Source organism: Alternaria arbusti (assembly GCF_024043155.1).
Source record: "Alternaria arbusti strain BMP 1465 chromosome Unknown scaffold_1, whole genome shotgun sequence".
Taxonomy (NCBI): Eukaryota; Fungi; Ascomycota; class Dothideomycetes; order Pleosporales; family Pleosporaceae; genus Alternaria; species Alternaria arbusti.
Window position 1 is genome coordinate 1,468,996 of NW_026249941.1, and position 25,243 is coordinate 1,494,238.

General features: G+C 52.7%; 8 protein-coding genes across 8 annotated transcripts; 4 read left to right on the plus strand and 4 right to left on the minus strand.

Moving 5' to 3' along the window:
• Positions 1 to 146: 146 nt before the first annotated feature.
• NDK1 (nucleoside diphosphate kinase) lies at positions 147 to 879 on the plus strand (the record flags this gene model as incomplete). Its single annotated transcript, XM_051441102.1, has 4 exons — positions 147 to 163; positions 237 to 267; positions 414 to 561; positions 617 to 879. The coding sequence occupies 4 exons, from the start codon at positions 147 to 149 to the stop codon at positions 877 to 879; spliced, it is 459 nt and encodes a 152-aa protein (XP_051307273.1).
• Positions 880 to 1,251: 372 nt separating this feature from the next.
• J4E86_000529 (uncharacterized protein) lies at positions 1,252 to 5,616 on the minus strand (the record flags this gene model as incomplete). The annotated part of the gene is made up of 1 exon (XM_051441103.1): positions 1,252 to 5,616. The coding sequence occupies one exon, from the start codon at positions 5,614 to 5,616 to the stop codon at positions 1,252 to 1,254; it is 4,365 nt and encodes a 1,454-aa protein (XP_051307274.1).
• A 343-nt stretch (positions 5,617 to 5,959) lies between these two features.
• Positions 5,960 to 7,642, minus strand: J4E86_000530 (uncharacterized protein; the record flags this gene model as incomplete). The annotated part of the gene is made up of 1 exon (XM_051441104.1): positions 5,960 to 7,642. One exon carries the CDS (start codon positions 7,640 to 7,642, stop codon positions 5,960 to 5,962), a length of 1,683 nt encoding a protein of 560 aa, XP_051307275.1.
• Positions 7,643 to 8,998: 1,356 nt separating this feature from the next.
• Positions 8,999 to 10,185, plus strand: J4E86_000531 (uncharacterized protein; the record flags this gene model as incomplete). The annotated part of the gene is made up of 2 exons (XM_051441105.1): positions 8,999 to 9,963; positions 10,011 to 10,185. The coding sequence occupies 2 exons, from the start codon at positions 8,999 to 9,001 to the stop codon at positions 10,183 to 10,185; spliced, it is 1,140 nt and encodes a 379-aa protein (XP_051307276.1).
• Positions 10,186 to 10,324: 139 nt separating this feature from the next.
• Positions 10,325 to 11,122, minus strand: J4E86_000532 (uncharacterized protein; the record flags this gene model as incomplete). The annotated part of the gene is made up of 2 exons (XM_051441106.1): positions 10,325 to 10,917; positions 10,966 to 11,122. 2 exons carry the CDS (start codon positions 11,120 to 11,122, stop codon positions 10,325 to 10,327), a joined length of 750 nt encoding a protein of 249 aa, XP_051307277.1.
• A 965-nt stretch (positions 11,123 to 12,087) lies between these two features.
• Positions 12,088 to 14,145, plus strand: J4E86_000533 (uncharacterized protein; the record flags this gene model as incomplete). The annotated part of the gene is made up of 1 exon (XM_051441107.1): positions 12,088 to 14,145. The coding sequence occupies one exon, from the start codon at positions 12,088 to 12,090 to the stop codon at positions 14,143 to 14,145; it is 2,058 nt and encodes a 685-aa protein (XP_051307278.1).
• Positions 14,146 to 14,291: 146 nt separating this feature from the next.
• On the minus strand, positions 14,292 to 19,893 carry J4E86_000534 (uncharacterized protein; the record flags this gene model as incomplete). The annotated part of the gene is made up of 4 exons (XM_051441108.1): positions 14,292 to 16,172; positions 16,227 to 17,630; positions 17,680 to 19,065; positions 19,171 to 19,893. 4 exons carry the CDS (start codon positions 19,891 to 19,893, stop codon positions 14,292 to 14,294), a joined length of 5,394 nt encoding a protein of 1,797 aa, XP_051307279.1.
• Positions 19,894 to 22,530: 2,637 nt separating this feature from the next.
• On the plus strand, positions 22,531 to 23,958 carry J4E86_000535 (uncharacterized protein; the record flags this gene model as incomplete). Its single annotated transcript, XM_051441109.1, has 1 exon — positions 22,531 to 23,958. The coding sequence occupies one exon, from the start codon at positions 22,531 to 22,533 to the stop codon at positions 23,956 to 23,958; it is 1,428 nt and encodes a 475-aa protein (XP_051307280.1).
• Between the last annotated feature and the right edge of the window lie 1,285 nt (positions 23,959 to 25,243).

The following is a 25,243-nucleotide window of genomic DNA, read 5'->3' on the forward strand; positions in this document are numbered from 1 at the left end:
CCACTAGACAACAACGAGGGCGTCCATACCCCACCCCCTTCATAAAATTCCAGCTACAGGTCCGCCTCTCCTTCTCGTTTCCTCCCATCAAGTCGTAAAGACAAATCACTTTTACACAAAAACTCAAACGTCAATTCATCGCCAAAATGACTACCGAGCAGACGTACGTTCGGCATCCTGATCCCACGACGAGGGGCAGCTGAAGGGCGGTGAACGGTATACTGACAGATGAATAGCTTCATCGCTATCAAGCCTGACGGTGTTCAGGTATGTTTCTCTCTCAGTTCTCGAACTTTGTACTCTTCAACCTGTCGACAGTGAATCAATTGTTGCAATGATTCTGCTGTTACAACTGGGACAGCGGGGTTCTCAACAAAAGATAAAAAGCACATATACTAACAATTGCCCAACAGCGTGGCCTCATCGGTCCCATCATCACCCGCTTCGAGAACCGCGGCTTCAAGCTCGCCGCCATCAAGCTCGTCACTCCCTCCAAGGAGCACCTCGAGAAGCACTACGCCGACTTGAGCGACAAGCCCTTCTTCCCCGGTCTAATTGCCTGTACGTTGGCCATGCCGAACGATATATACCCAGTTTCACCACTGACACCATCTAGACATGGGCTCCGGCCCCGTCTGCGCCATGGTCTGGGAGGGCCGTGACGCCGTCAAGACCGGCCGCTCCATCCTCGGTGCCACCAACCCCCTCGCCTCCGCCCCCGGCACCATCCGTGGTGACTTCGCCCTCGACGTTGGCCGCAACGTCTGCCACGGCTCCGACAGCGTCGAGAACGGCAAGAAGGAGATCGCTCTCTGGTTCAAGGAGGGTGAGGTTCAGAGCTGGAAGTCCGCCCAGCACGACTGGGTTTACGAGAAATAGACGCCTCATACAATTAGACTACGAGAGAATGGAGTGAGCTTAGTAGCTACGAGCTCCTGCGACGGAAAGCTGGCCCACGGACTGGCCTAGTAGTCATAGACGCTCTGGGCGAAAAGCTGGCTCTAGACTTCAGGGTTTAGGTGTGGGCTATGAAGATACGATCGCATGAAAAGGAATATGGTAGAAACCAATGAGACACATGAATGATCTCTCAATACTTTATTGACTCGCAAAGTGATGCAGTGCTGCTCATGCTAATGTGGTCCACCAGAGCACGAACGTAATGCACCCAGTGTATCCTACACATGCGCCGATAACATAACCATACCACACTCGGGACGTTCCTCAACGCCGAGCAAAAGCCCACAACACTCATGCATCTTCACCTGCGGGCTCTTTTCCCTTGTCTTTACTCCTCGTTCGAACCCTCGCCTCCTCTTTCTCTGCCAGCTCAGTACCTATCTTCGTGGTATACCAACCCCTCAACTTCTCCACTTCGCGCCATTCCCCTGCACCCTTCTCAACAGCCGGTCCTTTGATCTCCTCTCTTGCCCTCAATTCACCGAACGCACCTCTCTTCGCTCCCCAGACAGGTTTGCCCCAGTGCCATACACACCACGCACTCTCGTCTGCACTTATCAACATAGGATGCCGGTTCAACGACTTCACAGCGAATGCGCGGAGTAAGACCACATCGCCAACCTGCGCCTCTGGAAGTGCATTTTGATAAGCGCGGAAGATTTGTACTGTTGTCGTCTCGGGCCAGGAGCTAGCATCCGTTATCTGCAGACTAGTAAACCAGTGTTTTGGACCCTTCTTGGCCTTTTCACTTGGCGTAGTAGGAGAGGTGACTAAGGCAAGTATGTCGGGTTTGGTAGCCGAGTGGAAATCGGAGGAGCGGTTGAGGAAGTAGACGAGGTCCTTTAGAGGAGTATAGTAAGCTAGCGGAGTGGAAAGGCCGACAGAGGGTGGCTCAGGCGTCTCAGTGTTGGCGTCGTCGGACGATGGGTCAATCAATGCTGGAGATGCGGGGATAGTTGCTGCGTCGACCGATCTTTGTTTGCGGCGCGGTGTTGTTTTGGGCTCTGGTGATGCGGTCAAGACTTCCATGTCGACCTCGGCCTCGGCTTGGACGGAGCGCAGACCTGCAGATGTTGTTTGCGTGAGCTGAGGCGTCAAAAGGGTGTTTTGTTCATGTTGGGCGTTGATGCTGGGCTGCGACTCCATGGCAATCTGCTGGCTTGCAACAGGGGTGATGGGCCTTTTGCTCTGTTGTCTCGTCCGTTGGTCGATCCCAGGTGAAACGGGTGGTGAGCTGCGCATGAGCGCGTCAATATCACCGACGTCTTGGCTACCTCCACCTGGAAGATCGTATACTTTTCTCCTCGTTCTTCGTACGTTACGTGGGCTGGGAGTTATCGTGTCCTTTGATCGCGCTACATGTCGTTGCGTACCTGGACTGCTGACCAATGGCTGTGTAACGTACGGAGATTCGGGTTGAGCAGGACTACTACTCCTCATCTCCACGCTTTGCTGCGCGTTCTTCTTCCCTCTGACCTTCTGCTTTGAAGGCCCTAACTCTGGCGCAGTTGCTGGCGGCGGTTTCAAGCCTTCATCATTCTCATCATCAAAAGCATTGGCACGGTCGACAGGGTCGCTGTGATGCATATACTCCATATCTGAGGGATGCACAGTAGATATCGAACACTCAGAGCGTGCGCTCTCTTCTTCAGAGTCTTTGATGAAAGCGGCATCGGAATATCTGCCTTGTGAGGCACCCAGCTCCTGCGACGGCTGGAAGCTGGAAACAATTCGGTCATACTCCTGCGTTTGGGATACTTCAATATCGGGTATAGAGTCTACACTTCTTTGCGAAGCATGTCTACGCGAGCCTCTCTGACGAGCGATGCTAGCACCGGTTGACAAGCTTTCCATTGGCGACAATCTCGACTGTGAACGAAGACTATAAGGAGAAGTCTGTGTGGATTCCTGCGAAGGAGAGAGGACAGAATGAGTGCGTGTTCTGGGTGGTGAAACGGCGCAACGGGCACGAGAAGTCACAAATCTTTTGGATCGTTTGTTGGCTTCAGGGACAGCAGCATCTTCTTTCTCCAGGGGCGCTGATGCCTTTGCTTTTGACCTGGTATTTTTTGCAGGCGGCTCAAGCACAACACCCATGCTTTCGATCTTGTGGGCATCCTCAGGTCCGATGTCAGAATGCTGGCTCACAGGCTCATTAGCTGTCTGGGCGGTATCGACAGGCGCTAATTGGTCATTCAATTCGTCTGCCTGGGATACGGCGGCCTCTTCTATTGTTTCCATGTGGACATCCGATTGACGGTCATCTTCAAAGGCAGCTATCTGCTCATGTTCCTGCCCGAATGATGCGTGTTCCATCGGAAATGCGTCTTGCAAGTAATCGTCAGTAGCCTCAAAGCTCGATTCTGGCAGATCACCGACAGGTAAAAACGGTTCCTCCGTGGGGTGTGGTACAACGTCAGGCTCCGGTTCCTGAGATTTAGTGTGAGTAATTGTTCGCTCCTCTGATGTATCAAGAGCAGGTGCGTCCGCGGTCGCAAAATCCAGGTTTACAAACTCACTATGATTACCAAGATCCATGGCAGAGGGCTGGTCCTGAGAAGGAGATTGTCTTCGGCTAGAGCTAGGCTGCTGCTCTTCATGCCTGCTGTCAATCTCGCTGTTATCGTCTGAAGGGGAGCCTAAGTCGACGATAGCTGACGTAGCTGTGGCATGTTGTGTGCCTGTATCCAGTGCTTGGCCACGGGTGTCCTCTAGGCTTCCGGTCACAGATTGCATGTCATCCGAGACATTGGAGTTTTCTTCAGGCTGCTGAGCAGTGTTGGGCTGCATCATAGATTCGACTGCCATAAAATCCGGCTCGATCTCACTCAAGGCTTCTTCTTCGTCCTCCGAGGAGAGTTCTACGACTTCTGGCTCGGCCGTTTCGTCTTCAACCATTTCTGGATTTGCAGTAGTCAAATCTTCAACGGCCTCATCTGTATCATCGCTCTGTGGAGTGCTCAGGCATGACTGAGATATATCTTCTGCTTCCAAATCGCCATCCTCGTGTTCGCGAGGGGCGGGCGATGTTGAAACGTCGATGTTCTCAGCTTTCTCCTCGATTGGTTGAGCTTCTGGCGGAGGCGACGATAGCTCCATGGGGCGAGAATAGCCAGCACCGTCCATGCCGAATGTGAATCGTACAGGTGTGAAGGCCGACTCGTGGTTCGGGTGGAACACCGAAGCTCTCGATGAGCCTATTGAGCTGAAGAAGGACGTCTCGCCGATGTAGCTCGCTTCACTTGGTGGATCTTCTTCCTTGTCTCCCGTAGTATCGGCTTCGACCGACTGTTCGATAGTAGTAGCAACGCCAAAGTAAGACGCAGCATCAGCATCATGCTCTCCTGGAAACGGTGACGGCAATGGAAGATTGGAGGCGTCTTGTGGCGCAAGTGTTGGACTTTCAGGCTCTCGACCGATGGGCGTTAACAAGCCTGCAGCGACCGATGGGAAGGCGGGAGGAGGCATAGCAATCGTAAGCTCGTTGTTGGCGTGGTTGTCAGCCCCAGCGGCGGGCACAGGTTCGGTTTCCACATGTGATTTTACGACTTCTGAGGAGCTTGTTTCATGAGTCAAAGTCATCTTATCCTTTCCTGTGACTGCCTCTATGTCAACCACTGGTTCTTGGACGCGCTCAAGTGGTCTGTCTTCTTGTTCTTCGACATCCGCCTCGGTGGTGCTAGTGCTGGTAGCATTAAGCTCATCGCGCGTGTTGCCTTCTTCCTCGGTATTAACTTCAGTGTCAATCTCGGTATCGCCTCCAAAAGCATATTGTGCATCTGATGATGGGTGTTCGTCGGGCCCAGTGTGGAGATCGTGGGAATCGGCGTCCTTTGGTGGCCCCGTAGAAGACTCGCCAACGACCTCTGCATCTTCCTCTGTTGGAGTATTCGGCTCCGTCTCTTCGTCTTCCTGAACATGCAAGGACCCGGCTGGTCGTTGAGGCGAAACGGGGGTGCGCGGAAGCTGCCCTGCACGACTAGGCGACGCTTCAACAGACTCGAGTTCTTCTTCCATGTTCACATCCTCTTTCTCCGGCGATGGTGTCCTCGCGCTGTATGTCCACGCCTTCCAGTCCCCGTATGACTTCCGATGTCGCTTTCGGTCATGGCCGTCTTCCGTCTCGTCGGCCAAGGGATCGTAGGGTGCTGGGAAGGAGGGACCGTCGGATAAGCGCGCCCGCTTGAAGAAAGCAGGGGAGGAGAATTCGCGCGCAGGTATCGGGGTTGCTGGGCGGAGAGGCGATCCGATCGCAGGCGTGGGCGCGGCATCGACGAGTTCGAGATTTGCTGTTTCGCTGCCATTTCGATAGACCTGGATCACTACTGTCTGTGTGTATGATAGCTCCCACTCAATGCTCTTGCCTGGTGTGCTGACGGCGCCTTCCTTAACAAATTCGGCACCTCGCAGGCTCAGAACCACCTCATCGCCAATGCCCACGCCTGCTGTCGCAATGGCCTTCGCGCTGGCGCCAGAGAAGCGCGCTCTGACTTGTCCATTCTTGCGCCGTAGTCGCAGTTCGGGCTCAGCGAGCAGCAGGGCAAATTGTCGCGTCGATGATGAATACGGCCATATTAACGTGACGGTCGCTCGGAACTGCTTCGATTCGATCGCGGCCAGCTCTGGACTGAGCTCTGCGATATGTGTGTAATCCATGATGCGCGGCGAGAGCGCAGATGCGTGTTATGAAAGCGACATCGTGAGAAGGGCGATTTGTCTAGGGGGGAAAGTGGGTATTGCGCCCGTGGGTGGTGTGGTGTTGACGTGTGAGCAGCACCTTCCGCGCAACATCCCTGCACGCTTCCATCCGCTTGCGGCCACCTCGGTTGTTCCTGCATCACAGCTTCCATCAAGCGCGTTTGATGTCGTCACTTTTGCTATCAATATAGCGCTTTCCATTAGGACAAATAAAAGCCGTCACTGGGATATCCATGAGACTGGCAGTATAGGTGTGTGTGTTGTACAGGAGCGCGCTATGTTCAGAGTTACAGGCCTATTACTACGGCAGATCCAAAACATCCTTCAAGACTTTCAACGTCCCGAACAAGTCATTATCGTGATACCTTCTTGCATTCACTTGCAAGTTGATCGGCGCTCCTTCGAAGTCTGAGCTCTCCCACAGCTCTTTGGTGTGTCTGCACTCATCGCTCAATGGCTTGTACCCTGCGGCATATGCTTCCTTGCCCTCTGCTTTGATGGGTGTCGGCACAACCACCCCGGGGTAGTCAACAAAGTTATACAGACTCGTATATGTCCAATAGAAGGCAGTGTCATGCGCAGAGGCCGGGCCGACGAACGCAGGCCCAATGACGATGTCGACTTCCTGTTCATTCCAGCTGTCGGCAAATTCATACCGGTATTTGTCGCGAGTAGCACGAAGCTCATTAACCTCTTCAGCATGAAGCATACCGAGAGACTCAACATCTTTCCAGTTCCAGTCGCTCAGTGGTAACACTGGCTCGCCTGTGGACATGACATCTTCCTTCGCTAGTTTGCCACCGCCTGGCCAGTACATACGGCGGATAAGCTTCCAAGCTTCCTGTGCCTTGTAAGGTGTGAACGGCTTTACCTGAACAAGCTCAGAGTACCTTGAGTCTGAGAGACGCTCACGTGCCCAGGCTATAGCGCGCTTAACTGGTGGCTGAGGGTCGATGAACCCGTCGTTCTCGATGATACCGACCCTCAGAGGCTTCTTAGTCTTGGTATTGAAGCCTGTCCAAGGAAGCGGAACGACCTTAGGGTCCAGCAGGTACGGTTTTTGGTCCAGAATGGTCGTCATGAAAAGATCCATGTCGCGCAAACTCCGACAGAATGGACCAGTGCTACACAGAACGTTGAGCTCTGCCGAAAATGAATGAGCGAGGAAGTCCTTCATCGGTAGCATGTATGAAGTCGACTTGTATCCATAGACCCCGCAAAATGCGGCAGGGCCTCTTATACTGCCGCCGATATCTGTGCCTACGCCGAGCACTGATCCCTTCATGGCCACTAGGGCAGCTTCGCCACCAGATGAGCCACCTGCACTAAGGTTGATGTTGAAGGGGTTCAGCGTGCGGCCATAGTGAGATGTCGACTCCAAGTGCATGATCGTTTGAGGCTGATTGGTTTTGCAGTAGAATATCGCACCCATATTTCTCAACATCGACACCAGCAGGCAATCCTCCTCATTGAAGACAACGCTCGCTAACGAGCCTTGTGATGAATAGGTTCCGGCAATGGGCATGTGCTCTTTGATGCTAATGGGAACACCGTGGAGCGGGCCAATCGTCTTGCCGTTCTTTAACATGTAATCGTCCAGCTCTTGCGCCCTTTTGACAGCCTCGTCCATGAACCATTGGGTCAAACAGCATGTCAATTGATGTGAAACGATAGCGCGTTTCGAGAATGCAGTGGCTACTTCGACCGCTGATAGCTTGCGTGCAGCGAGGGCTTCAGCAAGGCCTACTGCATCGTACTTTTCTGTGATGTCGATCTCAGTGGATGTGAGTATACCACAGGTGACTGGTATTTTCGAAACATTTTTCGGTGGACTGGCAAATATCTCTGGCGACAAGCGTAGTTCCGGAGGCACCTTCTGCGCGAAGGCTTCAAGGATTGAGGCTCGCTTCTTCTCGTAATCTGCTGTACCTTGAGGCACAGGTTTGGGCTGAACTATAGCGAGCTCAGAAGGGTGATTGGCCATTCTGGTTCAGTTTAGATGATTAAAAGATGTGAGTAGTCTGTGTGCTCAAGCGTTGTTAATCGTATGAACCAGCATCGCGGTCTTATCTCCACCTGTATCGTCATTGTCGAGGCTAGGCCCAAGACAAGATACCCTGGCATTCGTGGCGCTGAGAGACATCCCGTACGTGAACGTGGTCATCGGAAAAGTTCCGTGCTGGTATACGACGGCCGATTATCGTATGGCGATAAAGCCGATAAGGCGTGTGGTTGGTGTTGAGGAGCGGAATAGAGGCCGACGAACGGCCCTTAGCGCGTCATCCCACATCGTCCCGTATCAGCTAGCGAGCAACTCCTTACTACATCCAGCTCCAACGACTCTAACTTCCCGGTTATCTTCCAATGAACGCAGCGCCTCCACTGCCTATCAAGCGAATGTTTCCCCGCTTTGCGTCCCGTATCTCGACTCTTCGTCCCCTCGCATGGACCTGCTGAGTTGCGGAAGCCGGAAGACACACACGGAGATGGGCAGCCTAGGAGAGACATTTGCGTGGCTATCTCCATGGCTTGCTATCACATCCCCTGAGGGCAAGGATTTGGAGACGAGGGAATGTGATAACGAACATGCAGGCTCCACGACGAGCTCCAAACTGAAATGACGCAGGTTACCCATGTTCTTGGGGTTGAAGCTGCATACCACCCCACTCTTGTTGTCTACTTTGGGTACAACCAGTTCCAGAAGCTCAGCATTCAAAATACAACTGCATCAGCAGTTGAAGCCTACAGCTACCTAGTTGGCAGTCGACTATCACGATGACCGTTGGCGCAGACCCCTCCGACACGGCTCCCGTGCCAGGTACTGTACATCTGGTAGACTTGGATCATAGCATTCAAGCTCGACACGCAGGCGATGGGGATATCATTCTCAATCCAGCGCCATCGAGTGATCCTGATGATCCGCTCAATTGGTCTCCACGCCGCAAGCTCACATCAACGATATGTACCAACCTGTACGTGCAACTATCGCGCACCACATATGAGACTAATGAGCCGTGAAGATACACCTGGATGACGGGTATCGCTGTGTCAACAGTGTATTCCGTCTTAGTACCACTATCGGAAGCCTCGGGCGTATCTGTGTCAACGCTGAACGAGGGCACTGGATATATGTTTCTATTCCTCGGTTGGGGTCTTCTCTTTTGGCAACCTTTCGCACTACGATACGGCAAACGTCTTACCTTCCTCATATCGGTCGTCGGTGCCATTGGATGTAGTATCTGGAGGTGAGTGTGGATGCTTTACAGTGACATACTCTCGTACTGACCTTGGAAGTGCGTACGTCAAAAGCAATGGCGAGTGGATAGCTCGATGTATCGTCATGGGCTTCTTTGTCGCACCAGTGGAAGCTCTACCTGAAATCTCCGTAACTGATGTCTACTTCACCCATCAGCGTGGGAAATACATGGGGTTCTACGCATTCTCATTGGCCGGTAGCAACTACTTTGCTCCCATCATCTCTGGCTTCATTGCTGAAGGCCAAGGGTGGCAGTGGGTCTTTTATTGGCCGGCAATCTTCTTGACCGTCTCGCTGATCTTCATGTTCCTATTCATGGAGGAGACCAACTATACAAGAAAGATTGAGGGAGTCGCCGTTACAGCTGAGCCTCCGCAGAGAAACTCATCCAAGGTCGTTGATCAAGAGAAAGCCGACAGGACGACTTCGCAATCCACTGCGAGCGATGATATGCGAGTATCAACAAAGACTTTCACGCAAAAGCTATCAATCTGGCAACCGTCCCCGGGATCAAACGTCTTCGAGCGCGCAAAACGTAGCCTCATGTACCTGAGCTGGCCCGTCATCTTTTACGCAGGGTTCAGCTACGGTTCTTACCTCATTTGGTTCAATGTCTTGAACGCCACTGCCTCAATCATCCTCGGCGGCCCAGGGTACAACTTCAAGCCTTCCATGGTCGGTCTCAGTTACGTGTCTTGCTGCATTGGAGTGATTGCCGGAGCACTGTTCTCAGGACGATTCAGCGACTGGTTGACCATCAAACTAGCACGCCGGAACAACGGCGTCATGGAGGCTGAACATCGGTTATGGCCATTTGCAGTATGCTTGGTGATGGTCCCGGCATTCTTGATACTCTGGGGTGTTGGTGCTGCACATGGCGTACACTGGTTCGGACTCGTCTTTGCCATGGGTTGTGTCGCTTTTACTTCATCAGTCGGCGTCACCATCAGCGTAAACTACATGATCGATAGCTACCACGACATAAGTGGCGATGCGATCGTGACGGTTATCTTGATTCGCAACACCATGTCGTTTGCAATCAGCTACGGGTGAGTTCCTCAAAGCTTTTACAGAATGACTTGCTAACGAAACGTAGCATTACGCCGTGGCTGACCGACTTGGGCTACCAGAACTGTTTCATATCCGCAGCCTTCGTCGGAATGGCTGCATCGGCAGTGTTTCTCGTAATGATCAAGTACGGCAAGGGCATGCGCGTTAAAAGCAGTAGCAAGTACTACAGTATCGTGGACACTGATAAGGCGATGAACTAGAGCAGTGCATATAGAACTCGAAGCATAATTGTATGCGTGGCTGTGATGCTTTTTGATCACCAGTCTTACGTTTAGAAATGATTTCGGCTTCCAGATCGAGTTCGTAACATCGTAACATTCGTTCAAGATACATAGTGAACTACAATACGAGCACCGCGAAAAGAGCTACACCGCTAAGCAAACCAGCCGTCCCATACGGTACGCTGATCTCGCCAGCTGCACCCGTAAAAGGCTGTGGTGTTCCCGTGGGGGTAGCAGCAGCGCCCGACGCTACTGTCGCTGATCCAGTCCCACTAGCCGTTGCACTTATCCTTCCGTCAACACGGAAGAAGTTTGCCGCGAGCGGCGCACTCACACCGTTCTGCGACATGAACGATTGGATGTCAAAGCCTATCCTATCTTGTACGCCAGCAAATGCTGATGCCTGAATGTTCAGACTGGCAGGTTGCGGGAAGAGCAGTTCGACGTATCGATGCGCGACTGTGTCGGTCGCTGGAGGGCCTGGAGGGATGTATGGGGCGGGACCCTTTTCCGATGATGCGAGCAGAGTGGCGGCGCCCATGAGTTGTTGTTTTGTTGCTTTGAATCCCGTGTTCATGCAGTGTAGTAGTGTGCGGCGTTCTGTGCTGCCGTCCGCTGGTGGAACATCGAGATCGAGCATCACAAACATGTATGTTTGGCTTGCGTCTATCATGGCGCTGGACAATGCAAGTTGTGGTTGTGTCGCGGCAGCTAGACAGGTCAGGATTGCAATTTGAGTTGGAATATCTGGAGACTTACAGGCTTTTGCTAATTGCTGCCCGGCTGTGTTGACCATGGTCGAATTGAAGATAACTTCAAGCTTGGTGGTAGCCTGAGGCGTAAAACCTGAGGGTACTTGCGCCTGCGCAAGACCCACTAATCCAGCGACCAATACTGAAGGTATGAAATGCATCATAAAGTAAATACGTTTATAAACAATTGCGTGGAGAACTTTGCACACAGGATGGAATAAAAGTGGTTTTTTGGAGGCGGCCCGAAATGAGGCTACCAGCCTACATATACCGTCATTATCGAAGTACGCGGCCCCAAGGAATATTCGCTGAAGCCGTGGCATAGTCTGTCGCAGTGCATCTAGCGCCGATAGTAGGTGACGTGCTTACGTAGAGTGTTCCATATGACTATGAAACCGCATCTGCGTGAAGACCTAGCTGTCACATCTTGGCAATCGTCACGCCCACAATGCCTAAAGCAAATCCAGGATCATACCTTTCGACAATTCGCTCATGTGTCGCAAGAAGCCGTACGTAGGAGGCATTGATAATGCTGAAGAAAATGTCTGCTGTGTGGTCAGTCCTTCCTCATTCAGCTACGTGACAGAGTCCAGGCAATATCTCGCTGCCCGGGTCTCCGAAGCGCCCCCGAACATAGCGCCTACTTATGAAAAGATGATGCACAGATATCTGGGGTCGAAATCGAGACTGGAGGTCGTGAGAGCCGTTTGAAGTAGCGGATTTCGCAACGGTTCACGGTCTGCATCCCCGCCGTAATGACGCAGTGGGGAACGTCTGCAGACCTGTCAGGGTTTCGCCAAGGTGTCAACCTCCGAAACTGGAGCAAAGAGACGAGTATAGGCGTCTTTCAGATTCCGACAACTGTTCCAGACAAAAGTCTGACGTAGCATTGATGGGACCAACCGGGAGTAGCCATGGACTGCTGGGCAAGAGCGTCTGGCAAAACACGCTAGGGGCGCCACACGTGAGCGCGCGCTGAAGACAGTCTGTGCTTCTCTTAGCGCCGATCGCCACGTTGCGTGCATGTCGCGCGATCAGGGATACCTCCTAGGTATCTCCTATGCTATCCATCATTACTCGCCGGCGACTTGGGTCTGGACGATATCTCTATTGGAAGGGCATAATATCAATGGCAAATTCCAGCCACGCCGTCGTGGCTTCGAAAGACCCCGCCAAACCACCGAAATCACATTGGCCACTCGCATACTGCATACAACCACAGAAGCCTAAAGCCTCGTCACTCCAGTCCTATGGTTTCTCATCTACTCAAGCCGCACCAAAACAATGGTGGAGTCATCGCCTCTACCGAGGTCCGGAAGGCAAGGAAGTCGAAGTTTTGTACAGCAAGAACAAAGCGCAATCCGAGATATACGCGAAGCAGTTCCTTGAAGAGCCTGTCATTGGATTTGACATGGAGTGGCCGTGGAACGATTGGAAAAGAGACGATTTGCAGAACAAGATTGGACTGATCCAACTCGCTTCTGAAGACAAGATTGCATTGTTTCACATCGGACTGCATCCAGGAAAGACGAGCGAAGACATAATCGCGCCAACACTGAAACGCATTCTTGAGGATCCCAAGATTGGCAAAGTAGGTGTCAATGTGCTGAAGGCGGACTTTTCGAGATTGAATCGCTTCTTCGGGCTCAAGCCCAAAGGTGCCGTCGAATCCAGCCATCTCTACCGCCTCGTAAAGTTCGGCCCTGCAAAGCCGGAGTTGGTGTCGGTCAAGCTGGTGAGTTTGGCACATCAGGTGGAGGAGCAGCTCGGTCTGCCCCTTTACAAGGGCGACGTGAGGACAAGTAACTGGAGCAAGCCCCTGTCGAAAGATCAGATCAACTACGCGGCTGGAGATGCGTACGCGGGCTTCATGCTTTACAAATGTATGAATGCGAAGAGACTTGCCATGAGGCCTACCCCACCATTACCGATTCATGCCGAGAAGTACCCAAGCGGCAAGGCATCGAGAGATGATCCGATACTGTTGGACGTCGGAGACGGTACAACCATCACTACAGAAGCCTTCTTTGGTGTCAAACCTGCAAAGAGTGGAACAACAAGAACAAGCTCTAACGTACCGAAGAAGACTGCACCTGCGAACACTAGTGGGTCAACGTTGGATCATATTTCACAAGCATTGTTCGAAGAGTTAGCTGTTCGGCGAGCATCCCTTGCAGAGACTGGGAAGATACAGCCTTCTCGCGTCATATCCGACACTCTGCTAGAAGCCATCGCGCGCGCACAGCCTTGCGATACTGAGGGCTTGCTTGCTGTAAAAGGTATTGGAAAGATCCAGCAAACAAAGTACGGTAACGAGTGGCTCGAGGTTATCTCACTTTTTCTTGCCACGAACGGCATCAAGCAACCAGCTGGGACTGTGAAGCCATCCGAACCAGAAATCCAGTTGCCGCATACACCTCGCCGCCCAAAGATGCAACGCAAGGTTGCAGATGATAGCTCTGGAGACTCGTCTCCCGCTTTCGAAACAGCGCCCCCACGGACACCTCAACTACACACCGGCCTATCTTTTACTATGGCAGAGACAAAACTTGGTGTGGGTCATGGCAATGAATCTCATGGCAGTACATCCCCTTACGACTCTGACGATACCCTCCCATCACTAGACTTTGGCAGTCCCAGCCGTCGGCGAACAAGCGCCGGCACCAAGCGCAAACGCGCTGAGAGTCCGGTGAAGACCGACGCAGAAAAAGGCGCTCAGCCTGCGGGAGAATCGTTACAAAATCCGACGATAACCACACCTCGCACCATACTAGCTGGCAAGGTATCGGAAGGAGGACCACTAGATACAACGACACCTTCTAAATCGAAAGCAAAGTTTACGCAGCAACCGTCCCTGAGCCATGCCCTCGACGTCGTGAGCAAAGGCCCTTCTTCAGCCTCAGCGCCAGACCCAGCACAAAACCCACCGCTACCACCTGCATCGCGCATCGCTCGGTCAAAGCTTCTAGCCTTCAGTAAACTGGTAACGCGAAAATTGCCCGCTCGATCCGCAACGGCTCCACCCATTATAACAGACCACACGTTGGACCTGATCTTAAGAGTAAGACCGCAGACGCAAGATGAGCTGGAACGCATTCCGGGGATAGACAGCTTGCTATTAGCTTGTGAGAAGACGGGCACAGATTTACTGAGGAACGTAGTCAAGTTTGTACCACCGCAGCCATGATACAAGAGGGTTGAGAGTTATGGTATGAATTCATGGCTTGAGGAAGCTATACGATAATGGGAGTTCTTTGGTTGAACATCTACTTCGTGATGGGCTCTATTGTCTATGATATTGACACTGTAAAACAGGCCTATACGTTGATGCATTTAAGCCCACATAGCCTTGAACTTGGTGTCAAAGTCTTCTTTCAGAGCCTTGAACGCCTTCAGCACATTCAACAAGCCCTCGCCTTCCTCCCAAGCGGGCGGTTCCTTCTTCTCATCATCGTCATCGGCATCCCAGCTCTCTTCGACTTCCGATTCGCTGGAAGAGCTCCCCATCTCATCCTCCCATGATTCTTCGACCTTCTTCTTGGCCTTCTTCTTGGGTTGGAACGCCAGTTCCTGCTTGGGTGGGACTTTGCTCGTGGAAGCAGTGGTGGCTGAACTGGCCTCTGTCGCAGTGTCACTCGGTAGCATTTTGTCTTCCCGGTTCTCTTCCTCGTCGTCACCACCACCTCGGACGTCGATGAAATCGAGATCGGACTCTGTTGCAAGACCCAAGAAGTTTGACAAACTTGTAGTAATCGTGGCGAGCGTCATACTGAGGTCGTTCAGTACGAACCATACATCTCCACGACGAATCTTGTTGGCCGTGATCAGAGCGTTGACGTCACCGTGCATGAAGAAGTCATAAAGGTAAGCGTTCAGCGGGAGATCGGAATCCTCAGGGTAGAGGCCAACGTGAGGTACGACAGCCTCTTCAAGGAAAACGCCGGAACGGCTAGTGCTGCACAGATCGTGGATGGACTCGAACTTGTCATCGTATCCCGAAAGAGCAACAAAATTGGAGCGTGCCTTCACGTTCTGGCTCTCTGATTTCGGAGAGGCTTCGGCACCGACGGTGACATCTGTCAATGGGAGCGTGTTGTCCGGCTCCTGAACATGTTGGTCGACGAAACTGCGCACGTAAGCTGTGAAAATGTCGAGCGTAGTCTTGTTGTGGCGACGCAACACATTCGCAGCGTGCTCTGGCATTGAAGGCAGGAACACCAGCGATGGGCTCTTCTTCACGATCTCTCGTACGTATTCTTCGTCCGCCTGTCGACAGTGACGTCGGCCAAACAAATGCGACATAGTGAGCATAAGTTCGCGTAATACCACCTCTTTGTTTGTGTCGATCTTGGCGCAAAGCTCGTGGAAGTATCCATCCTTCAGCAGAGCGTGGAAGGCAAAGGATGAGTTCTCGGTGAAGTACAGATGCGATACAGCACCTGCAAAGTTCAAAGGTACACCTTGCGCATCCAGAAGATGCTGTCTCCGCAGGTACTCAATTGAGAAACGCAGATGATGGAGGACTGTCATCTTCGCATCCTCGCCACCAAGGTAGAGTCGTGGCTGTGAGAGCAGGGAGTTGACGCATCGGACAGCGAACGGCGCATTCTCGGATGAGTTCAACAACGTGAACAAACGGAGCACCAGTGTTGTCGTGATGGGGAAATGTCCGTTGAGATCAGGTAACCGGGAGCTGATGAGTTTGTGGATCTTGCTGAGAGACACTCCGTGGAAAACGACATTTCCAAGCATATCGAAACCTCGACGACCTGCACGACCGGCGGCTTGACGGAAGTTGAGCGCCGTCAAAAAGACAGAGTCGCCTGAGAAGACGACAGTCTTACAGGGCATGTTGATACCGAGAGCAAGTGTACCTGTTGCGATCACAACGCGAAGGTAACCCTTTCGGAACAACATCTCAACGCAGTACCTGTACTTTCGGTTCATACCAGCGTGATGGACACCGATACCGCGCATGAGGCCGTCGATAAGCCATTCATCGACCCCACGATAACGTAGCTCCTTCGCGTGTACAGCAAATTCTTCTTGTGACAACTTCTTGTGATCCGCGAAGTGGAATCCATCGAGAGGCTTGTTCGGATCAAACGAAGCAAAGGTGCTGACCTCGACGTTGGCGGCTTCTTTCATCTGGTCCTGTTTAGTCATGCCCTTCGAGGCATCTCCGCGAAGGCCTTGCTTCTCTCGTCTCGCAACCTAGAAAAGAGTTAGTTTTACACGTGCAGTTATTGATCAAAGAGATAAACGTACCTCCTTCTTCCAGTCCTCCCACTGCTGCAGCTTGATCTTCCATTTCGGGCTAGTCTCCTTCCAGGCGACTTCGGCATCGACAAGTTGCTTCATGAGCGTTTGGCACATCTTCTCGCAAATCGCACGATCGTAGTTGAATATGATACCCGGAAGCGCGTCTTGTTGCTGCAGATCAGCGAGCAAAGGTAGTATGCTAGAGATGTCGTGGCTGATTTCCATGCCCAACTCATCGAGTTGTCCCTTGTTGTCTACAGCGTCGTTTCCAGCGTCCTCGCTGACTTGATGCTCTTGCAAGCCAGAAATGGGGCTGCTGAGATCCTTCCGAACTTCAGCAAAAGGCGACTTGTCATCGGCCATCCATGCAGTAAGAAGCTTCTTGAGGCCAGCCTGCCAGTTGATTATGTCTGCCTTCTTGATGACTGTCGGGAGTATTGAAGATGGATCCAGAGACTTGTCTACCGGGTACTCGGCCGTCTGGTGCTTGGTCATACTCTGCCATAAGGTAAGGCAGTCTCGGGCTTCAAGGGACAAGTCGCTGGGCAGTCCGCGCGTGCGATTGATCAAGCTGGCTACAGGATGCAGGAAAGCGAAGTCTGTATGTTCGTCCAATCCCAGCTGCGCAAATGAGCGGTTGCTCGGGAGCGGCAGATAGCTAGCTGCGTTGCGTTTGGCGGGCGGCGTGTATACAAACTTTCGGAGGTCAGAATATCTGTGTGGGTGTTGTACCATGACCAATTCATTGCCAGCGGCTTTCTGACTAGCGGATAGCCAGTCATTGAAAGATTCTGCATTGCCAATGGTTGCCGAGAGCGCGATGATGGGGCAGGGAGCCATGAGTAACAGCTGTTCCCAGACGACACCGTCTTCGGCTTGGCCGATACAGTGGACTTCATCGAAGATAATCCACTTCACTCGTTCGGACCAGCTCTTCGCGTTGCTAGGGGCCAACAGCATTATCTGGAGAATGTGGGGAACTGTTACAAGAATCTGACATCCTGTGGGGTTGTTGATCCGGTAGTCTCGTGTGTGAATACCCCAAACAGACTGGCTGTACTTGTAGTTCTTCGAGAATCGTGCCTGGATTTCAGCGGCGATTTGGTTGACCAAAGCTTTGGTGGGAGCAACATATACAAGAACATCATCGTTGTTCGCCTCGAGAACCTGCTTCATGGCGTAAAACGAGATGAATGTCTTACCCGCTGAAGTTGGGGCAATAACGAGCAGACTGCGGCGAGCATCAATTTCGTCCAGCACGCGTCGCTGCCACGCATCTGGCTCGAACGGTACACGGGAATCCGGCGCCGAATCGATCGTACGGTCAAAGTACGGTCCGCAGTGGAGAAGCTGAAACTCCTCTGGAGAGAGGGTCAAGGCTAGATCCGATACAACAGTCTCTTCCAGAACCTATGATTCTGTTAGCGGTTGCGGGTTGTGAAGCTATTAGACGACTTACAAACTTGAACGGCAGCTTCCGATCGCCTTGTTCTGTGGGCACTTGCAGCGTGGGCAGCTTCAGGCGCTCAATCGTTAGAGCCAGACACTTTGCAATCGTCTTGGTAACAGTCTCATAGTTGCCAATAGTCCGAGCAGTATCGAAAAGAAGCGCAGCGACATAAAGACCCTTCTCTTTGGCGCCGTCGCGGCAAAATCGCACCCACATCTCCAGGAGAACGTTCAGCATGTACATCCGCACATCGGGACCAATGACCTGGCGCTGAGCCTCATTGCGGTCGGCTAGGTATTGCCTGGCTTTGTTGTATCTGGAAGCCAAGTCGACCTGCTTCTCAAGGCCCGCACATGAGACGGTCCAGGCTTGGTACCATTGTTTCGCGTTCTCCTCATCTTTGCGCTTCGAGCCTGCGGCGATGTTGGCAAGCATGGCCTCCTTTGATGCATTAATGTTCTTAGTGCTCTGTCTAGATGATTGCTTCGGTCGCTTGTTCTCGATCGTCTGAGTCGGTGTCATAGATTTTGCTTGGCCTGCTTTCGACTTGTCGCCGAGAGTGATGGTCTCTGGATCTAGTACCTTGCCAACGGCGTTTGTTAGACTGGCGGCGTACGAAGTCATCTCGGCCATGAAGAACTGGTTTCGGCGGAGAGCCTTCTTCGCTATCTTCGGATCTTTCTCGACAACGACCTTTGTTTTCTGATTCAACGATCTCTGGTTATGCCAATGCGTAACTTCGCGGAAGATGTTAGCAGTAGTCGGGTCTGCCTTGCCTCCTGACTTTGACACATCTAGTTTGATAGGCGCCAGATGAGGATCGAAAACGTCGTTCGAGAAGGGCAAAACTTTGTACGTAGTTGTCTCTTCATCGCTGTTCTGGGCCGCAGCAGTGTCCGTGCTTGTTGTGGAAATGGACTTTGGCTGAGCTGGGAGATCGTGGACGTCCAGAGCTGCTGTGGCCTTGAGCAGGGTTTGGAGATGCTCGCTGGGCTCTGTGGCGGGATTACGCGCGCACTGTGCGAGAAGTCTTCCGTCGATAAGATCCGCCAAATCGCAGTCCGGATGGCCTTTGAAGGCTTCAGCCCATGCAGGACTACCAATAAACTTGCGCGCCTCGTGGCAGAAGTCCAAAATGAAAGATTTGACGTCATCCGGAATATCGCGCTGCTTGATGATACGATCAGATAGTGGAAGCTCCGAGAGCAACGCTGCATGCTGCAATAAGACAGCCGACAGATCGGCATGCGAAGCTGCGAGCTTTGAAGCTACCAGTACTGTCAAGTATTCGCGCTCAGTTAGGAGTTGATCGCAAGAAGTCCTGATCGTCTGCAGAAAGCCGCGCATGTGCGACAGATCAACGACATCGGTCAATCTCTTGTTTGTATGGGGCTCCTGAACAAAGTTGTTAGCAGACGAAGCTATCAAAGGGGAAACTGTTCAGGGAAAAAAAAGCTAGATGCAAGATTTATAGGGGAAAAGGCTGTAGTAGTAACGTACTGCTGATGAAACATCAAGCGTCATAGAGCGTGCGTGCTCCAGAACAGTTGTGACGACTTTGGTATCGGCCCACTCCAGTCCGTTCACAAGCGCCGCACTATAGCCTCGCTGCATCATACTGTATATGAATGTGCGGAAAGATGTCTTGTACTCTTGTTGGCGCTCCTGTACATCCTTGTTTTCACCCTGTGGGGTATCAAGGTCCTTCTGTAGGACCAACTTCTTGCGGATGTCAGTGAAGGAAGCTCCGTCATGACACAAGACGAAGTAAATGTCTGTAGCACGCAGATACTCCGTGAAGCCATCGGATGATACTGATGAGAAGGTGTTGATCTCAATCTCTGGGACAGCATCTGGCAGGTTGACCTTGAGATGGCGGATGATAGCTGCTCGTGCAAGCAGGTACTTCTCGCTTATGGCTGGCGACGCATCCTGGGGTACGCAAAGATCTTGATGTTCGTCGAAGAAGGCAATGTGGAAGTTGCAGCCTCGAGAGACGAGACCCTGTAGGAATTTCTCGACGGCGTACGATGCGTGCAGCAATTGATATCCAGGGTCGAAATCGATGTGTGGGTCGCCGAAGCACTGAAGCAAAAGTGATTCGCCGTGTACGAGAAAGCGCTCACTGCCTGCAAAGTCGCCTACCAGGTCGACCCGGCGGCTGTAGAGGTTGGAGTACCATTGGAGGATCTGCTCCTCGGTACCTTGCTTGTCGGCAGCCATGCTGGGTGGTCTGCACGAGAAGGAAGGAGAGGCGGCGGTCAGAAGCTGTGGTCAGCAGCAGGGTGGTGAGAGAGTGTTTGTCCCCTCAGCCGTTTAGTGGCAGGTGTTGTTAGGTGGGTAGCCGCTGGTGGCGGATAGTGGGACTGTCGATCCCGCGCCAAGTCTTACAGGAGCTTTGCAGTCAAGCTTAGTGCCCAGTACGTCTTGTGCCTCGGCTGGATTCCTGCCTAGCCAGGTGAAGGGAGCCGTATTTTGAGTTAATTTTTGACTGTTGACGTACGTGGATGTGATATACGTATACGTACTGTCAGCTGAAGTCGAGTGGAGCCGCAGGCCTGGATTCTGCGAATCTGGAAAAGCCGAAAACCCTGACGCGACTAGTGCGCGCTAGCGGGTCAAGCGAGCTGGAAGGTACCACCATCAGCAATCATGGGGCATCGCTATCGGGATCTGAGATGGTACAGATCTAGATTCAGTAGAGCTAGATCAAGTTCTCAGTGCTTATGGTAAATGCTTGCAATACCTACTGGTCGTTAGGCGGAGTTGAAGGTTCTTTTAACATTCTGGCAAGTTGTACAGCACAATTGATCGGGGAACAACAACGATGGCATCGAGGAAGTGAAGCTTTTCAATTTAAAAGGAAACGTCTCGCACGGAGTGTGACGACGACGGCAACTCAGCTCTGAGAGCTTCGCGCTTAGCGACTGACAAGAACATACAAACGCCACCATGACCACTGTTTGACCTATTAACATACATTCGAAAGAAAGTCCAGCGCTCGTCGCATGGGAAGAGCGATACTTGGCAGGATACAAGGGCATGCAAGGCCAGACCACTAAGGGAGGATCAAACAATAACATGCCGATGCCGCGGTCGAATGTAACCTGGTGGCTGCTTTAGGAAGAAAAGCAATATTACTTCTACTCAGTAAAGTCAGACTTGGTAAAGGTCTGTGGGAGCGTTTCGTACTCACCGAGACAACTCGTCTCCTCATATTTCAGATCTCTAGTGGTGCAAGAAGGTCAAGCTTGGCGTGGGGTTAGCTACATCATACGATGCGATACACAGTAGAACTTACCGGGACAATACGGTTCCAGTGTGCTGGGCTGGGCGGGGGCTGGGGTGGAGGTGACGGTGGGTCATCTCTTGAGCGGTCCTGCGGCGGCGTAGACATTGATAAGCTCAATCGAGCATGAACCGAGCGTGCGTTGACCAGATCAGAGGCGTTGTCCACTGAAGATCTCGTAGTGATGCCCATGCTGTTCGTGTGGTAGTTACAAATCGATCGTAGAGCAGTAATATTGATGGGTCAGACGCGGGATTGGAAATTGATAGTCAAAGAGCTGTATGTGCGAAAGAGTGGAAGACTGTTCTGGAGGACAAAACACTAACGTAGTCTCGATATTAAATAGTCTGAGGCAAGGTTTTCCTACACTCCCAATGAACACCATAAGAGGTCACCTAGTGGCGTACAGGGGCGTATGTCTAGTTGGCAGACCCAAAAAGCCAGGCAAAGGCAATCAGAATCGCAGCGGCCCGTCCGCGCGGATAGACGGGTGGCGTCAGGAAGGACTAAGTCTAAAGTGTTATGCTGGAATGGGATGCTGGTTTGGCAGACCGGGTGTACAAGCGGCGAATAAGAGTCTTCCCCGGGCGGAAGAAAGCTTGATCTGGGGTGTAGAAGATGCCATCTTCAACGGCGGTAAACAACGTGTCGACGGGTGAGAGCACGGCGAGCGACAGTCGACCGATTGTGTGACTACCAGGGTTGAGTACTGCTTGCAACTAAGTAGGCGGCGGGGAAGATGCTCCGCAGCCGCACATCCCCTTGTGCAAGGTGTCTGGGAAGATTGCTTTGCCTCCAAATGTAGGATTCTGAAATGGCGGTCTACGAAGCCATGATGTCAAGATGGATACACGAATACTTCTATTCGTTCGTGGGCATGACTAGACGCCTCGCACCCAGCTGCTAAAGTCCTTGATTGGCTTGCCGAGCTGCACGCATTCCCGTGCTAGGACTTGGGACGATCAGTAGGTGATGAGGAGACGATGTTTGTCTATACTCAAGTGAAGCAAACGGCTGACCAGTCAACCGAGCCTCACTTTTCAGTCATGATATAGAGTTGTTGAAATGGATAGACGCAGCTTTGGCGAGGATGTCAATCGGTGTGAAAGCCTGCGAAGTTCGGACAGGTAAGTGGTGAGGGTGAGACGAGTCACAGACAACAAGGCCGGCGCGCTCGGACGTGACAGCGCGCCAAGGCCAACGCGAGCCCTGGAGCATCGCGACTTCCTTTCAGGCAGACTCACTCTACGCCAACCCCCCCCCAGCCTCGCACTCCCGCCAGTCGCCTAGAATCGCCTATTCAAGACGCGCTCCCAATCCAGAAGCGACCGTCTCGGCTGCTCCACGGCGCTGTCCACTACCGTCGCATGCGCCCGTCCGACATGTGCTTCACTGGGTCGTAGGGCTAGCAATCACATCGTCCGTCCCTGCGTCACCCGGCTGGTGATACCCTCTCCGTCCGCCCATCGGCTGTCTTCACTCCTTCCGCTTCATTAGACGCAGCGCGCCCGCACCCGACAGCCCCACCAGTTCCACCCCAGCCCTCACACATCGCACTGCGCCCCGCCAACATGTCTTCGGTCTGGAACCCCGACAATGTACGCGACGTGGCCGAATCGGTGGGCATCGCCTCACTTGCCGACAATGTGGTCGAAGAGCTGGCACGCGACGTCGACTTCCGCTTGGCACAGGTGCTAGAGGAGGCCCTCAAGTTCATGCGACACGGGAAGCGGACTACGCTGAGCACACAGGATATATCCAATGCCCTCAAGGTGTTGAATGTGGAGCCCCTCTACGGCTACGAGTCTACCCGACCGCTGCGCTTCGGTGAGGCTTCGCTGGGGCCCGGCCAGCCCTTGTACTATGTCGAAGACGAAGAGGTCGATTTCGAGAAGCTCATCAATGCCCCACTGCCCAAGGTGCCACGGGAAATCACCTTCACGGCACACTGGCTCGCTGTCGAAGGGGTCCAGCCTTCGATACCTCAGAACCCCAACACCAACACCGGCGATCTCTTGCCCAAGGGACCCAACGCGAATCCTCACTTGGCCGCGGCTAACGGCCTGGACAACGTCAACGTCAAACCGCTCGTCAAACATGTGCTATCCAAAGAATCGCAAGAGCTTTTCAACAAGCTGTCGGGCGCCCTCATCGACGAGACGAACATCGAATGGCAGAACGCGGCACTTGCTGCGATCTCGACGGAGCCGGGCATTCACCAGCTGACGACCTACCTCCTTAGCTTCATAGCCGAGAAGGTTACACACAATATGAAGAACCTGTTCATCTTGACACAGATGATGCGTGCCGCAGAGGCGCTGTTGAAGAACCAGGCCATCTACCTCGATCCCTACGTGGCATACATGGTACCGCCCATCCTGACGTGCTGCACAGGCGGCAAGGTAGGACCAGCAAACCCTGCGCCATCCAACGCCTCTTCAGAGACGCTGAACGGAACCATACCCGACCACAACCGCGCTACCCAAGATGCATTCTACCTGCGAACGCTTGCAGCCCACCTCCTCAAAGACATTTGCCGGAAGCACGCGTCGTCGAATCAAGGCCTCAAGGCACGAATCGCACGCACCTGCCTGAAGCAGTTTATGGATCCCGACAAATCAGTCGGAACACACTTTGGCGCTCTACAAGCGTTGCTCCTCGTCCTAGGCGCCGGTGACGCACTGAGAGGACTCATCCTACCGAACATTAAGATGTACAACGATGACTTCCTCTCTAAAAAGCTCGCCGACGAGAGCACGAGGCACGACACTGAGATACTGCTTGCAGTACTCGTGGGCTCCTTCCCCGCCCTGGTACCCAAAAGCATGAGAGAGCGGAAACAGAGGGAACAACATGAGGGAACATACACAGCACCAGACCTTGACGACGTCCGAGAGCAACTCGTCAGCAAGGTCGGCAATCTCGTGGCCGCCCACTTGATTGAGAAGAAGATGGATCTCGAAGTGCAAGAGATCCTTAGGAAGGACTTTGACATTTGAGCTATTTATGAGAGGGCATACGAGGCATTACTATTGGCGTTCCAGGAGAGGGGCCTGCTTGGATGATACCATTTGCTCCGAGACACCGCGCTCGCACGGCTGTAATTCAAATTCGTCCTTTACATGACTCACCGTTCAGCTGCTCGAGTACCGACATCGTGCATTTCAATTAACCAGTGCATGTTCACCCCAACCTACTAATCAAGCAAGTACAAACTGCCTAGTCAAGAAGAATCGAGAAGTCTACATCGCCTTCGGATTTTGTTTTCTTTCATTCATATAACAACCAGACTGCAGCGCACTCGTTCACTTCCCTCGCGCAACGGGCAACAACAACGCGTCATCCCCACCGTCATCATCCGTCCACCTCGCTATCGTCGCAGCAACGCCATCAACAACACCTTCCATCATCCCGATACCCTCGTCAATAAAACTCTTGCTCCTCCGGACCAATCTGCTGCCTCTGTTGCCAGGAGTCGAAGACCCAGAATGTGCTGTACCAGCTTCCAAAGCCTCCATATCGGAGAGATTGAGTTCAAAGGTCTCGTTACCGTTCTCTGCGGTATAGCTTAGCGCAGGAGACACTGATCCAGACGCTGGAACAGATGTCGGCGTTGTGGGAGCGAAGAAGGCGGCTCGTTCGGCTTGCCATTCCAGCGAACTCCGCTTCACCAGTGTGGCGCTTACGTCGGGACTAAGGAGACCGTTGGGAGGAGGATCGAGAAAAGGGTTTATCGGCGAAGTGCTGCCGGATGTAGATGGAGTTGGTGAAGGAGGAACCGAGAGTGTTGGTGTGATTGTAAGACCGAATCGTGGGCCTGCTGAATGCGAAGACGAAAAACGGCGGTGTGTTGTGTATGTGCGATCTTGGAATTCGGACCGTATTGCTCGACTTCTTGGGCGGTTGTAACTGGACGTTGTGTGCTTTGGTCTGTACTTCATCTCGATACTCTCAACGACCTGCCCGTTGTCTCCTAGGTAAGAGAACGGAATCTGGGCCGCTGATGTGATAGCGCTGTCACTGTCCATGGCGGAATCCAGCCCTCTGTCTATCGAGATGCCACTTTGGCTTCCATGTCGATGTGCGTACTTGCTCACTTTGTCAATCGGCCTCCTCTCCTCCTTCCTGTTTCCGACATTTTTCTTCCCTTTCCATTCTGCGCTCCCTGCTTTCGACCTTGTCCTCATACTGATGGCGCAAGTTACCACCGTCCACATAACACCGAGTGCGAGAATTGCTGTTGTACCGACAAACAGTATCTTGTACCCCGGAGCCAGGTACGCC